This window comes from Triticum aestivum, chromosome 7A (assembly GCF_018294505.1).
Source record: "Triticum aestivum cultivar Chinese Spring chromosome 7A, IWGSC CS RefSeq v2.1, whole genome shotgun sequence".
In the NCBI taxonomy this organism is placed as follows: domain Eukaryota; kingdom Viridiplantae; phylum Streptophyta; class Magnoliopsida; order Poales; family Poaceae; genus Triticum; species Triticum aestivum.
In genome coordinates, this window is record NC_057812.1 from 151670173 (window position 1) to 151685618 (window position 15446).

At 42.8% G+C, this 15446-nt stretch overlaps 1 protein-coding gene across 1 annotated transcript; it reads left to right on the forward strand.

The window, feature by feature from the left end:
• Positions 1 to 4781: 4781 nt before the first annotated feature.
• Positions 4782 to 7021, forward strand: LOC123152186 (protein FATTY ACID EXPORT 5). The gene is made up of 3 exons (XM_044571798.1): positions 4782 to 5140; positions 6431 to 6518; positions 6682 to 7021. The coding sequence occupies exons 1-3, from the start codon at positions 4942 to 4944 to the stop codon at positions 6752 to 6754; spliced, it is 360 nt and encodes a 119-aa protein (XP_044427733.1). The 5' UTR covers positions 4782 to 4941; the 3' UTR covers positions 6755 to 7021.
• Positions 7022 to 15446: the final 8425 nt, after the last annotated feature.

Sequence of the window (15446 nt, forward strand, 5' to 3'; positions counted from 1 at the left end):
TCTTGCCCTGAATGTTTCGTAATAAAGCTATTTGCTTACCTTAAAAAAAGCTATGGAAATCAAAGCAAATAGAGACCAAAGCTCTGATACCACTTGTAGGATCGAAAGTATGTCTAGAGGGGGGGTGATTAGACTACTTGACAAAATAAAAATATAGCCTTTTCCCAATTTTAAGTCTTGGCAGATTTAAACAACTTAGCACAAGTCAAGTAATTAACCTACACATGCAATTCTAAGAGTATAGCAGCAGAATGTAAAACAATTGCATATGAAGGTAAAGGGAGGAGTTTGAGGGAGCAAACGCAATGTAGACACGGAGATTTTTGGCGTGGTTCCGATAGGTGGTGCTATCGTACATCCACGTTGATGGAGACTTCAACCCATGAAGGGTAACGGTTGCACGAGTCCATGAAGGGCTCCACCCATGAAGGTTCCACGAAGAAGCAACCTTGTCTATCCCACCATGGCCATCGCCCACGAAGGACTTGCCTCACTAGGGTAGATCTTCACGAAGTAGGCGATCTCCTTGCCCGTACAAACTCCTTGGTTCAACTCCACAATCTTGACGGACGCTCCCAAGTGACACCTAGCCAATCTAGGAGACACCACTCTCCGAAAGGTAATAGATGGTGTGTTGATGATGAACTCCTTGCTCCCCAACACTTAGCTCTCTCTCATAGGATTGGATTTGGTGGAAAGAGGGTTTGAGTGGAAAGCAACTTGGGGAAGGCTAGAGATCAAGATTTATGTGGTTGGAATGGAATATCTTGACCTCAACACAAGTGTAGGTGGTTCTCTCTCGGAAAATGTATGTTGGAAGTGTAGGCATGTTCTGATGGCTCTCTCCACAAATGAAGAGTGGGTGGAGGGGTATATATAGCTTCCACACAAAATCTAACCGTTACACACAAATCACCGAACTCGGTGGGACCAAATCATGAAACTCGGTCAAACCGATTTAGTTCAAAATGTGAATGTTAGGATTTTCGATGGGACCGACATGTCAACTCGGTGGAACCGATTCCATTAGGGTTAGGGCATAACGTAATCTCGGTGAGACCGATTACACAAACTCGGTGGGACTGATTTTGGTAATAGGCAAATAGAGAGTTGGTCAGGCAAACTCGGTGGGACCGATTCGCTCATCTCGGTTAGACCGAAACGTTACAAAGGGGAAATAGAGAGTTTGCATTGCAATCTCGGTGGGACCGATCGCTCATCTCGGTTGGACCGAAACGTTACGAAGGGAAACAGAGAGGTTGCAATCCCATCTTGGTGAGACCGAGATCCCTATCGGTGAGACCGAAATGACTAGGGTTTGTGGCAGTGGCTATGTCAAGTGAACTCGGTGGCGCCGGGTAGGAAATTTCGGTGGGGCCGAGTTTGACTTTTGGTTTGGGACATATGTGGATATGAGAAAGCAGTTGAGGGTTTTGGAGCATATCACTAAGCATTTTGAGCAAGTAACTCATTAAGCAACACCTCATCCATTTTTAATAGTATTGGCTTTTCCTATGGACTCAATGTGATCTTGGATCACTAAAAGTAAAATGTAGAGTCTTGAGCTTGAGCCAACATGTGTTCTTAGTATTTTGAGGGGTCCACTTTCTAATCCATGGCATGCCAAACATTGAGCTTTCCTGAAATATTTATCTTGAAATAGCATTAGCTCAATGGGTTATATGTTGTTAGGAATTACCAAAACCACCCAGGGATAGTTGCACTTTCAATAAGACCATTTTTGACACTATGGAAGTGTCAAAATGGTCTTATATTTGGGACGGAGGGAGTACGTATGATAAACTTTGAGGTTCCAATAGCCCATCATGCAATAGTTTCTAAACTTAGGGTTTGGTAATTTTAGTCACTCTAACCACCATCCATGAACAAGCTAATGACACAATGCTATCCTGTAGACCCACGAAGGTGAAGTGATATCCAGTTGAGTTTGCACATCACCACTAGAGAATTACATCACACCATAATATCAAAACATTGAACTAGGTTCAACTTCACATGTCCTTAAGAACATAACAAGCTACTCACAACACATCATATGGATCGATTAATTGATACGAATATATAAATAAAAATCTTAACAAATTAATCTTTCACCAAAAAAATAATAAGCATTAACTACACAGAGTAACCAACACCATAAACTATACCAGCAAAGGATCGGTGGTAAAAGTTCATAGATCAGAATGTTAGGGTTGAGGGAGCTGATGGAGATGACCGCATGATATGTATCCAATGTATCTATAATTTTTGAACTAACTCATGTTACATTTACATAATTTCTTAATGGTTTTGGTGCACTTTTATATGTTTTTTCTAGACTAACCTATTAATCTAGTGTCAGTTCCTGTTTTCTGCATGCCTTTTGTTAAAAAAAATCAATATCTAGGAAGGTCAGAACATCCCGACGATTTAATATGATTTTATGGAATATATGTGATTTTTGGGTGAAGGAACCAACGCAAAATAGTGCCTGGGGGCGCACATGGATCGGTCACGCGCCCCCCCCCTGGTCGTGCCATGGGCCCGTGTGGCTGCCCTGTAAGTCGGTTCGAGTTGTTCTTTCGCTGCAAGAAAGCTAATTTTCGAAGGACACCTCAAAATTTTAGTCTGATCAAAGTTATGAATCTCCAGCTATATAAGAAATGGTGAAAGGCCAAAAAACAACACCAGAAAACAGAGATATAGAGAGAGGAGGTCCAATCTCAGAGGGGCTCCTGCCCCTTCCGGAGCCATGATAGCCAAGGACCATAAGGGAGAACCTCTCCCCATCTAGGAGGAGGCCATGGGGGAGGAAGCCGGAGGGGGATCCTATCTCCCCCCTCTCTCCCGGTGGCATTGGAGTGCCGTCGGGGGAACCATCATCGCGGCTATCGTCTTCATCAACGTCGCCGTCTTCGCCGACATCTTCATCACCTTTCGCACCTCTTTCCAAGGGTTCACTCTCCGGCAACCTACTATAATCCCCTACTTGAACATGGTGTTTGATGTTATGAATTATATTTTGTGTTGTCTTTATTGTGTTTGAGTGTATTATTTTGTCCTACGGGTTAATTAGTGAATTGTTATGGTTTGTTTAAAGTGTTTGTGGTTATGTTATTGTCCTTTGGTGCCCATCATATGAGCGCGCATGTGGATCACATCTTAGGGCTAGTAGTATTTTGACAGGACTATGCATCTAGGGGTAGGAGTAATAGAAACCACCCCTAACCATAGAAATTGATACATACATGATTGAAGGGGGGACAATATATCTTAATGTGATGGTTGGGTTTTACCTTAATTAACTTGTTAGTAGTTGTGGATGCTTGTTAATAGTTCCAATCATAAGTGCATAGAATTTCAAGTAAGGGATGACATGCTAGCAGAGGCCTCTCCCACATGGAAACTTGCAATCGGTTTAGTAACTTAGCTAATTGCCTAGGGACAGTTCCGCACACCATACCACCATTATTCCACACTCGCTATTTGTATTGTATTGTAATATATTGTATCTTTGCTTAGGAAGCACTTATCGTTTATGATTACGTTCTTTGTTATCTTGCAAAACTACCTCTTTATACTTGCAAGATACTTTTATTTATTGTTTCTAGATAAAGAAACGCTCTGTGTACGTAGGGTTGTATCAGTGGCAGATGGAGTTTGAGAGAATATTGATCTTACCTTTAGCTTCCTGTGGGTTTGACACTCCATACTTACCACTTCCATCATTGTGTTTCCTTGCACTTGGGGATTATAACGGTGCTGATGAGGATGTTGATGGAGATGATAATTCTAGTGATGATAGGATCTGGAATGATAGTCAATGTGAGAGAATAGAGAGAGAGAGGTTTAGTTGCATGTAGAATCACTCCCTTGTCTCCCTAATCAGAACAAATCCTTATTACTATTATTGTTGTTATTATTATTATTAGCATATATTGATTATTGATATCTTCTAAGCTATAAGTTCATTTTTTAAACTGTTCTATATTTTTTGAAATCCTAACGAAAAGACCTTCTAAACAAGACCATCATTGGATATATTTTGAACGTGTTTGAATTTTTAGACCTGCAAAAAACTTGTTTGAATTTCACTATTGACAAATTGATTCAAATACATTTCACAAGTTTCACGAATTCACAAGTGATAACAACTATTTCAGAAAATGATTTAGTCATTTCAGAAATGATTTTAATTGTTTCAAAAATAAAAATGATTGAGATATACTCCCATCTGTTCCATAATGTAAAGCCTATATATTTTTCTATAAGTCAAACTTTACTAGGTTTGGCCAAGTTTAGAGATAGAACCATCTATATCTATAAAGCCACACATATATAATGTGAAAATACATGTGAGAGTGTACCCAATGGTGTGAATTTTGTGTTGTAGATGTAATTAATTTTCTCTAGAAACTTGATCAAAATTTGTAAAGCTTGTTTTTTAGAAGAAAAAAAAATCTATAAGCACTGCATTATGAAAATGGAGGAAGTATGTTGTAAATATATACCAACAAGTGAACTAAAATATATACCAACACTTTTATATTACAGGACAGAGGGAGGGTGAAATAGGCACTGAAATGTTTGAGATATATGCTTCGGAAATATTTCAAATAACTGAATTATGTAATATGCGAAATACTAAAAGAAAGTGAAACTGATACAAATACTGAAATAAGTGAAATGTGCAACATAACTTTTTTTTTGTGCGGAGAAGATGAATGAGATCCATTCCAACTCACAGTCACGGAAAGCGGCCTAGGCCACTTATTTTAGTGGGAAACCAACGCCGTTAGAAAACCACCATTGGCCCCTTCTGCGCAGACCACCACGCGCACAAGCACAAGTCGACGACCAAAAACAGAGGAAGAAGAAGAAAAGGCAAAGGCCTCCAAGATCTCGGCTCCGAGAGAGATCTGAGAGAGAGGTGCTTCGGAGATGCACGACTTCTGCTTCACGATCCCCTACGGGTTCGCGGTCCTGGCCGGCGGCCTGCTGGGCTACCTCCGCCGCGGCAGCACCGCCTCACTGGCGGGCGGCGCCGGCGTGGGCGGGCTTCTCCTCCTGGCAGGGTTCGTCAGCCTCAAGGCCTTCGAGAAGCGCCGCAACTCCTACCTCGCCCTCGCACTCGAGACCCGTACGCTCCGTCTCCCTTCCTCCAATTTCAACTGCGCATTTAATTGTATGCTTTCTAATTCATCACAAAAGAAAAGAAACGGATAGCTGCACGGTGTCGAGACTACTCCGCCATTTTCTTGTTTCTGTATCTTCGGATCATACTGCCATTCAGAAGAAGGAAAAATGTATTTGTCATTGATGGTGGATGATACGTCACTGGTTAAACTAGTGCGAAGTGGGCCGGGCGTCATGGGAGTTATGCGATCTCCATGTGAATGGAATTACTAATAGAGACGGTGGTTTCCAACATTTTGATTTGGTTAGGATCAGGACTTTGTGGTTATTGCGCATGTAGGAAATTGGACTAGAGATTTCTGTCCTGATGTCAGTGAAAATTGGTGCCACACGAAACGCAGAACCGGTCCTGACATGCATTCAGACGTGCTTGGGCACTACAAAAATTATAAATGGAGTAGTTGTATTTCTCAGCATAGTAGCCATTTTCATTTAGGACATGGCAAGAGCACTTCTTGTTGACATACGCATGGTTCCAGTGTGGTTATAATAGAATGCATTGCTGTAAAATGCTCCCTTCAAAGTTTCAGTTAATTGCATCGGTGTATCATAACATTAAAGGTGAATAGACTTTACTGATTGGGACTTTGAGCATAGTCAACGGAATGATCAGAGAGCAGGGCGCTGATTGCCTTCCTTGGCATTGTAGCTTGCTCACTTGCCTGGGTCCTGTAGTGTCTGAATACCTGGTTACCAGGTTAATTCGTTATATCCATCATTCTTTAATGGAATGTGTGTCAATGTGTACCTGTAACCTGCGGTACCTTGTCTCGTGTAGGCATGTAGATACTGGCTTATTGACATTGATCCTTCTAAATTTTATCTTGATGTTTGATATTTGGATCCACTTTAATGTGAATGGGTTACTTGTAACTACAAATTTTGAGACTCATTAGCAAAGCATCTCTTGGGATTGTAGGTTTCTAACTCAATGAGCTTTGCTTTCACATCTGTGCTGGAATGCTTTGAGCATATCGTCATATCTTCCTTTCACAGAACTTTAACTGGAACATTGTTTGCTCTAGTAGAAAAGTAACACAGGTTATTAGTGCTGAATTCTTAGTCCGACATGTTAACCATCAATTCTTGAATCCGGAAATAAAAGGGAGTCCTCCCCCTTAGGAATGGGGAAGGTTATGCAAGAAATGTACCTACTCTTGTGGGCTTGCCTGAAACATGAGTCCTTGATCTGTTGTTTCTGCTCTAACCGTGCATTTATTTTGGTGTGGAACAGTTTGCGCACTGGCCTTGACCTTTGTTATGGGGCAAAGATACCTTGAAACTTCAAAGATAATGCCGGCTGGTGTCGTTGCTGGCCTCAGGTAACTTCATTTCCTTTTTCTTTTCCAACCATGCACCCCCACTGGATTATACAACGTTGTGCATCTGGTAGCACCATGTGAAGAACTTTCATATATTTCATTTATGTCGCTGTTGTGAACACAATATGCATCTCTGACAGAGCTAATTTGTTCACCGTCACAGTGCTCTGATGTCGGCATTCTATCTGTTCAAAATTGCTACCGGCGGCAACCATTTCTCGCCAAAGAAAGAGTAGGCCAGACGTTGCTTGGCCAAACCCAAAGACCATATGGCATATTGTGTTCTGCATTCGAATTGTAACTTGACTGATGTTCTATGTTGTGCTTGCACCTTTGCTCAAATGTTTTGTATGTGGACCTGGAAAGTATTCACCATGTAAATGAACTAACATTTCAATTGTGCTTCGTTGAGGCGCAAACTTGTCTTAGTTGCCTGTTGTCATTGAGCAAAAGTAAGTACTCCTAATTTCTTGTTCTTCGGTTAATCATGCAGAATTGATGTCTGGATCATGGTGTGTGATGTGATAAGTTACACGGCTTAAAACTTCTACGTAGGCCCCCTGCAACAGCTTTGGAGGGTTTTTTTTTTTTGGAAAGGAACTTCATAAATCAACCATGATGATTACATTCAGAATCAACAATGCTAGCTATCACCATAGGGAGTTTCGGAGTCAACATGTTGTGCGTTGTTCCGATCGACCTATACAAGCAAGGGGTGACTCGCCACATTCGCGTGCCTACTGATCTCATAGCTTGACTAATGTTTCTTTCTTGAGCTTTGGAGGTTGAAGACAATGCGCCAGGTAACCAACCAAGGGCTAGTTCTTTTCGGCGATTCACCCAGAATCGCCCCCTCCCTAGCTTATCCCAGAATCGTCACTCCATATTTTTTTTACAATCCTATCTAGTTAAGGTCTAATTAGCTGGGATTGTAAAAAAAAACATATGGAGTGGTGATTCTGGGGAGTAAATAGCATAAAACTACTAGTTTACAGGTTAGGGTTCTAAAAAACTACCACTTTTTAATTTTTCTCAGAAAGCTACCAAACGCGCGGTCCGCTGTTTCAAAAAACCCAAACCCGCGGTGACTAGCGATTTAACCGTTTTTCTGACGGATTGGGCCCACATGCCAGGCCACCTGGCCACGCGCGCTCACGGCGCGGCCGTTGATGGCCGTTAGCTGACGCGGTCCGGTCGGAACCACTCTCTCGCTCCCCCTCCTCTCCACCTCCTCTCCCCCGCAGTGACCTAGGTGGGCGATGGCGGCGGCGCAGCCAAATGTCGTCGGCGGCGAGCTATTGAGCCAAGGTGGCACCGGCCAGGAGGGCGGTCGACAGTCAGAGGTGGACAAATGGCTAGGCAGCTCGAGCTTCCCGGCGCAGCAGTCGCAGCAGCCATCACTGCCCGCGGCTCCTGTGGTCCGCTGAGCTCAGATTCGGAAGTCCGCGCGGCCAGGGCAGTGGCAAAGCGCATCCACGCTGATCCAGCAGGCGGCCACCATTGGGCGTCGTCCTTTGGTGGAGTGAGGTAAACACTGTTTGTTCTTAGCATGCTACTGTATTTTTGGGTGCTTTAGTTCAAATTAGAATTAGAGATAGTAATTGTTTGTTCTTGGCATGCTACTGTATTTTATTGGTTAAGTCAGTGTAGAAGAAAGTGCATTTGGTTAGTTCATTTGGTCAGTGCATTCACTGTAATTAGAAGAAAGTTCAGTAATGTTCAGTGACTTAAAAAACGGTTGTTTGTCAATTTAATCCTACAGCTTAGATGAAGAGATTTGGGACTTGAGGCTACATTTCCAAGGAATAGATAATATGGAGAAAAAGTATTCAGTTTCCTCAGATATCAGTTATCTGACCATATTAGCATTGGTTGAGTTGGAGGGCTATGGCATGGATGCATTTCTGACATATGTAAAGGAAGAGGGAAAGGGGCTGGAGGGTGTGGAGGCCCTGAATAGTGAGGAGGCATTAGAGGAAATGCTTGACTTATTTGTTGATAATAAGGTACTGAACATCAGTGTCAGAAAAGCTACTGATCCAAGCCCAGCAGATGAGGAACAGATCCCCATTGATCATGATGGTGATCCTGTTGTTTACAGAGTTTCACAAGGTGTTCTGTACCCTGCCTCTAATGCTAGTTTGCCAGCTTTAACCCCCGATGAGCCCTACATGAACACACAGCAAAGCAGCAATTTTAACAAAGGGAAAACGGTTGTGGAAGAAGAAGATGTGGAAGAAGAAGATGTAGAAGAAGAAGCAGATGAAGAAGAAGAAGATGTACCAGAGGAAGAAGATGAAGTTGAAGATGACAAATCATCTTCAGATTTTGAGTTCTTTAGGGGTGATTACAGAGGGGAGAAAATTTCTTACAAAGCTTGGTGTAGGGGTGAAGATGAGGCTGGCACTGATACTGCAGAGCACTTTTGTGCAGCTAACTCAGAACCTTCTGAGTTTTGGGAGGAAGAACCAGTTGTTTCTGAAGATGAAGTAGTAGAGGATCCTGCTGTAACTACAAAAGCAGCCAAAAAGCTTAAGCCAGTTAGAAAACCTGGCCCAACTAGCAAGTCTCACAGTGAGCCTGAGCACATCAAGTTTGAAGATTATGTCCCTGAAGCTGATGAGTACTGTTTTCCAGGTGATTTTGGCATAAGTGATGAAGATGATGCACCAAGGCTGCCATCTGGAAGGAAGAGTAGGAAGAAGCAGAAGAAGGAGAGGATATGGTATGATCCATCAAGGCCTGATGCACATGAGCAGTTTGCAATGCATTTGTGCTTTGAAAATGTAGTTGAGTTCAGAGAAGCACTTAGAAATTTTCATGTGAGGACTCTTAGGAATTTTGAGTATCACAGAAATGAACCAACTAGGGTTATTGCTTGGTGCTCTGACAGAAAACATGGTTGTGAGTTTTACATAGTTGCCTCCAAGATAGCTCATGAGGCAACTTTCAGTATCAAGAAGATGAACCTGGATCACACTTGTGGAGCAAGTGGAGAGAACACAAAGGTGACAGTCAATTGGGTTGCTAAGGTTTGTGAGGATACAGTCAGATCCAACCCTGGAGCTGGTGTTGACACAATTATGTCATACACAAAGAAGAAGTTTGGTGTGCATGTGCCTAAAAGCTTGGCATATAGGGCAAGGAAGCAAGCAGTTGAGGTTGTGCAAGGAGATCACAAACTCCAGTATCACAGAATAAGGGACTACCTGCAGTGTGTGCTAGATACTAACCCTGGCAGTAGGTGCATAGTAACAACACATGAGGACCCACTTAACCCAGCTCCTACCCCAAGGTTTCACTATATGTTTTACTGCTTGTTTGCATGCAAGGAGGGTTTTCTGAATGGATGCAGGCCATTTATAGGTAAGTATTCAGAAATTTATATGCTTTTTAAACATTGATGTACTTAGGCACTCATGTTATCATGTTAGCAGGTCTGGATGGTTGCTTCATCAAGCTAAGCACTGGTCAGCAGATATTGGCAGCTACAGGGAGGGATGGCAACAATAACATCTTCCCAATAGCTTTTGGTGTTGTTGATAAGGAAGAGATAGACAGTTGGACATGGTTTCTCACACAGTTGAGAACAGTCATTGGAACTGGCAATAAGTTTGGCAAATACACAATTATGTCTGACAGGCAGAAGGTATTGTTCTGAACCTAGTCTTTACATTTGCCTTTACATTTGCCATGAGTAAAATGTTATTTAGTAGATGAGTAACACTTAAGATTACCTTACATTGAACAGGGATTGTTGAATGCAATAGATGATGTATTCCCTGACTCTCCACAAAGGTTTTGTCTTAGACATATTTATGCCAATTTCCAATCTGCTAGTTTCAGAGGAGAGGAACTTAAGAAACATGTAGATCAGGCTGCCTATTCCTTTACCAAACATGGACATGATTTAGGCATGGAGAATTTGAAAAAAGAAAGTTTAGAAGCTTGGCAGTGGTTTTCACAGATACCAGAGCATACCTGTGCTAGGTATAAAATGGACACTGTGTGCAAAACAGACCTGGTAGTAAACAACCTTAGTGAGGTTTTCAATAGAATGATATTGGATGTTAGGAACAAGCCAATCAGGACTATGTTAGAGGGCATAAGAACAAAGCTGATGATTAAGTTTCAGAAGATCAGAGAGAAGATAGAGACATGCAGATGGGAAATCACACATACTTATTCAGAGATTTTAGAAGAGGGGAAGAAGTGGGCTAAATATTGTGAAGCATACATGGCAGGGCCAGGGATATGGCAGGTCACAAGTAGCTCTGAAAACACATATTGTGTTAATTTGAACAATGAGACCTGTGACTGTAGGAGGTGGGACATGACAGCTATCCCCTGCAGTCATGCCATTGCTGCAATGTAGAAAGTGAAGATACACCCTGAAGACTATGTTTCTGTTTTTTTCAAGAAACCCATGTATTGTGAAACATATAAGCACATAATATTCCCTGTGCCAAGTCCTGACCATTGGCCTCATACACCTGGTGATGATATTTCTCCCCCTGTGTTTAGAGAAAAGAAAGGAAAAAACAAACTGCCAGGAGGAAAGGCCTTTTTGAGGTGCCAGCTAAAAAGGATACCTCTAGGATTGGTACAGTGACATGCAGCAACTGCAAGAAGCAAGGGCATAGGATCAACAATTGTGGTGTCCCTTTGAAACCTAAGTTCCATATGAGGCTGAACAAGCACCAGGTATGTCCATTCATTCCATTGTTACATTCATTGCATTGTTACATTCATTTCATTTGTAGGAAAATAGTTCTAACTAATATTGTTGTGTAGGAAAATAGAGCAAACTACTCTGAGGCTGGTTCTTCAATGGCTGCAACTGCACAAAGGCCACCAAGGGTACATGCTGCCTCTGCACCTGCACCAACTCCTCGTCCAACAACAACTGAGTCAACACAGATAACTTCTAGGTCAAGGAAGAGGGAAGCACCAGCTACAACAGCAGCACCACCACCTCTCAAGAAGAGCAGGACCAACACCTCTTCTGAAATAGTAGTACCACCTCCCAAGAAGAAGAACACAACTATTTATGGCAATGGATCAAGGTCTTCTCCAGCAAAGAACACCAGGTCATCAAGGTCTTCTCCAGCAAAGAACACCAGGTCATCAAGGTCTTCTCCAGCAAAGAACACCAGGTCATCAAGGTCTTCTCCAGCAAAGAACACCAGGTCAGCTGCTGCCAATAGAGATGGCACTGGATCAAAGAGGGTCAGGAAGCCATCTAATAGGCTGAAAGATTACTTTTATGCAAGTGGTAACTAGCTGAAGTTGTTGAACTCCAAGTGCTTGATACTGTTTGATTTGGTTTGTAATAACATTGCCTCACTAAGTACTTGATACTGCACTGTTTGATTTGGTTTGTAATATGGTACTGTATGTGGATTCTGCACTTGTTTGCAACTTCATTTCATCTGTAACTTTTATCTATATGTGGATTCAACACTTGATATACACCTTACAGATAGAAACATAGATAGAAAGATAGTCTCATAGATAGTCTCATAGATAGAAAGATAGATCTCTAGAAACATACATAGATAGATCTCTAGATAGATAGATAGTCTCATAGATTACATAGATAGATAGTCTCATAGATTACATCAAAATCTCACAAAAACTACCAAAACTCTCTCTCAAATTGACTTACAGATAGAAAGATAGATAGCTAGATCAGTCATAGCGCTCAAAGAAACGGACCCACTTGGCCCTAGTTGCTGGATGAGGAGCCATGACTGCCCTAATCCTTGCCCACCTAATTATCTCCATGAATGATCTTCCCCTGCCTCCAGTGAAAACCAGCTCTAGTTCTTCATCATTGCACTTATCCAGTACCTTGTTGGCGAGTCGGCGGTTGAACTCCTCTTGCCGCTCATCCTGGGCCGCCTCTAGGGCCCTCTGCCTGCGCCTCCTCCTCCTCCTCTGTGCAGCTGCTGCTGTCCTAACCTCCACAGCCTCCCCCTCTTCCTCTGTGACATCTCCCATGTCAGGATCCATCTGTAGGGTTTCTTTTGGGTGGCGGCTGGTGGAGTCACTGGGAAAGGGTGGGGGTGGGGAGGGGTTTATATTGAGAGATGGATGGGGGTTGGGTTTAGTAGGCCTAGGGTTGCATTTGGTCAGAGAGTAGTGGGCCACTAAGCCCAATTACCCACAGAAATAATATATGTACGCTAACAAATAACATATAAAAGATATAAGATCAAGTTGAACACTTAATAGCATAAAAGATCCACAACTTAGTAGCATAAGAGATCCATTTCCACTACTTAATAGCATAGGTGATCCAATACAACACTTAATACCATAGGTGATCCATTACAACTTAACAACATAGCAAATAAGGTTCTTACACTAGGTTAAACTTCACATTCCCCCAAAATGTACACCCATAATCACTTGAAGTCATGCCAGGCCACATCCTTATATAAAGGCCTTTGGATGTACTTACTTCACCAACATATCACAGCAAGTTCAAGACTCAAGGATGGCCTTGATTTGCTCTAACTTCTCCTTGCTGCCATACCCTTCTTTCAGCAGCTCAGCAACAACAAGCTCAAGCTTTGCCTTCTCCTTCTTAAGAACATCTCTGTCAACTTCAACATCCTTCATAGCCTTCCTGGTGTTCCTGATGATATCAGCTTGGCTCTGCAAAATGCACCTCTGCTCTTTTGCAAGTTTGAGCTTTTCCATCTGCACCTCCAACATGGCTTTCTCCTCTAGCTCCTTCTTCTTCTCAAGTTCTTCCTCCTCCACTTGTTTCTGGTGCATCTTCTTGTCCACCCTACCATCCTGCCAATCAAACATCTTGGATACATCATCAACAAGCTTGGTGTACTCAATGCAAAGCTTGTCATTTTCAGCCCTAAGCTTGGCCAACTCCCTTTCATGTTCACTCTTAAGCCTGGCCAACTCCTTCTCAAACTTCTCCTTGTCCTGTACCCTTCCAAAGTTCTGTTCATGGAATATCTCCCATAGCTTGCACAAACATCTCTGAAGAACAGTTGGCCAAGGCCCATCAACCCACTCTACAACACCACAATTCACACCATTTTCCTGCATTTATAAATGTGATAAGTTATTACAAATGGACTAGGAGCTTATTTCAGTTCCATGATTAACTTGTATATACTTGATAATTTCTAACAATGAATAACATAAATGAGATATGATAAGTTATTATAATGCCATGATTAAGTTTCCAAAGTAACAAAAATACATAGCAGAAAAATGTTTATTGGCATCATATCAAACAAAGTGCTGCATCATATCAATCATCAGTGACCATACATAGCAGAAAAGTTTATTGCCATCTAACCTGGACTGGCCAGCCATAGAAACGCCTTCCTGTTAAAGGCCCTTCAAAAGCAACACGCTTAATAGGCCTCATTTGATGCAGAATGCACTTGGGATGAGCAAGCTCAAGTTGGCCATAGAAAAGGGGCTCCACAGTGGTGTCTGGTTCCTCCTGCAACCAAAATAACCAGCAAACACTAGTTTCAATCTGCACTCAACACCAGAATATACTTGCACGCTTCATTAAACATGAACACTAAAAAAATCCCCAACTCAGCATGAACCCTAACACTGTACTGAGATGAACCCTAGCTTACATCAATCCTACAATCAAACCCCAGCCTCACTATTGAACAAGAATCCTACAACACCAACACTACACTTAGCAAGATCCATGGCGGTAGCCTAGGCCTACTCGGCCTACTAGCACCTAACCCTAACCCTAGGTGGCAAAGAACTTACCATAAGTCCCATGTCCATGCTGACGACCTCGCAGTCCTCCTCCGAGCTAGTTTCCTCGTCGTTCCAGGAAGGCATGGTGGCAAGGAGGTCAACGACGAGCCACCTCAAAGACGGCGAGCGGCGGCGAGCTCGTACTGGAGCAGGGGAGTGAGAGCAGGGGAGTGAGAGCAGGGGAGTGAGCGAGCAGGGAGAGAGTGAGTGAGCAGGAGCGACCGACCGAGGGGGTTTATTTACCCCGTTCCGACCGGGCCGCGTCGGCTAACGGCCGTCAACGGCCGCGCCGTGAGCGCTTGGCCAGGTGGCCTGGCATGTGGGCCCAATCCGTCAGAAAAACGGTTAAATCGCTAGTCACCGCGGGTTTGGGTTTTTTGAAACAGCGGACCGCGCGTTTGGTAGCTTTCTGAGAAAAATTAAAAAATGGTAGTTTTTTAGAACCCTAACCTGTAAACTAGTAGTTTTATGCTATTTACTCGATTCTGGGAGAAGCTGGGGAGGGGGGTGATTCTGGTAGAATCGCCAAAAAAAATTGGCCCCAACAGCCTAGCTAGGCACTATTGTTTTCGACTGCTTTGCCTATTGGTGGTCCATAACATTTTCCTGTGTGGCTGATCCGATATGTGCACAGTTGCCATCACAAAGACGATGAGGCTGTTTCAAGTGGTCCATTGTCAAGGTTGCTGTAAAAATGAAGAGACGATGAGCAGTAAGATTGTGTGCATTATTCGTTGATTACAGTTACATATTTAATATGCCCTGAAGGGGCGACAGTTACAAGAGAGGGGGTGCGATTGTGAACGCGACTGTTTACAAGAGAGCTTACGGGAACTGTTGTGCACACGACCATTGCACGATGGCTCATCTAGCGGTGTGCTGCTGTCTGTTGCCATGCATGGATGGCCTTATTGGATTTGTCATTCAAGAATCGTGTGCATAGTGTTGTGCGCGTATCAGTGCTCGTGCTTAGAATGAGGGAAGAATTCCCCTTAACAAGTACTCTTGATCTATAAACGATCTTACAGTAGTTTACAGAGGGAGTGTTCCGTGCTAACAAAGTTTTCAACATATCCCTTAATCTACGCATCTCCACGCATCATATCTTGAAAAAGCTCTTCAAAAATCCGTGGGAAAAATGTGCTCGATGTGTTGTTAAAACTT

Excerpts from the sequence above, each read along its gene's own strand:
- LOC123152186 (XM_044571798.1), top strand. The coding sequence starts at position 4,942 with ATGCACGACTTCTGCTTCACGATCCCCTACGGGTTCGCGGTCCTGGCC. Across the intron at positions 5,141-6,430 it reads CGCCCTCGCACTCGAGACCC|TTTGCGCACTGGCCTTGACC; the intron begins GTACGCTCCGTC and ends GGTGTGGAACAG. Across the intron at positions 6,519-6,681 it reads GGTGTCGTTGCTGGCCTCAG|TGCTCTGATGTCGGCATTCT; the intron begins GTAACTTCATTT and ends TCACCGTCACAG.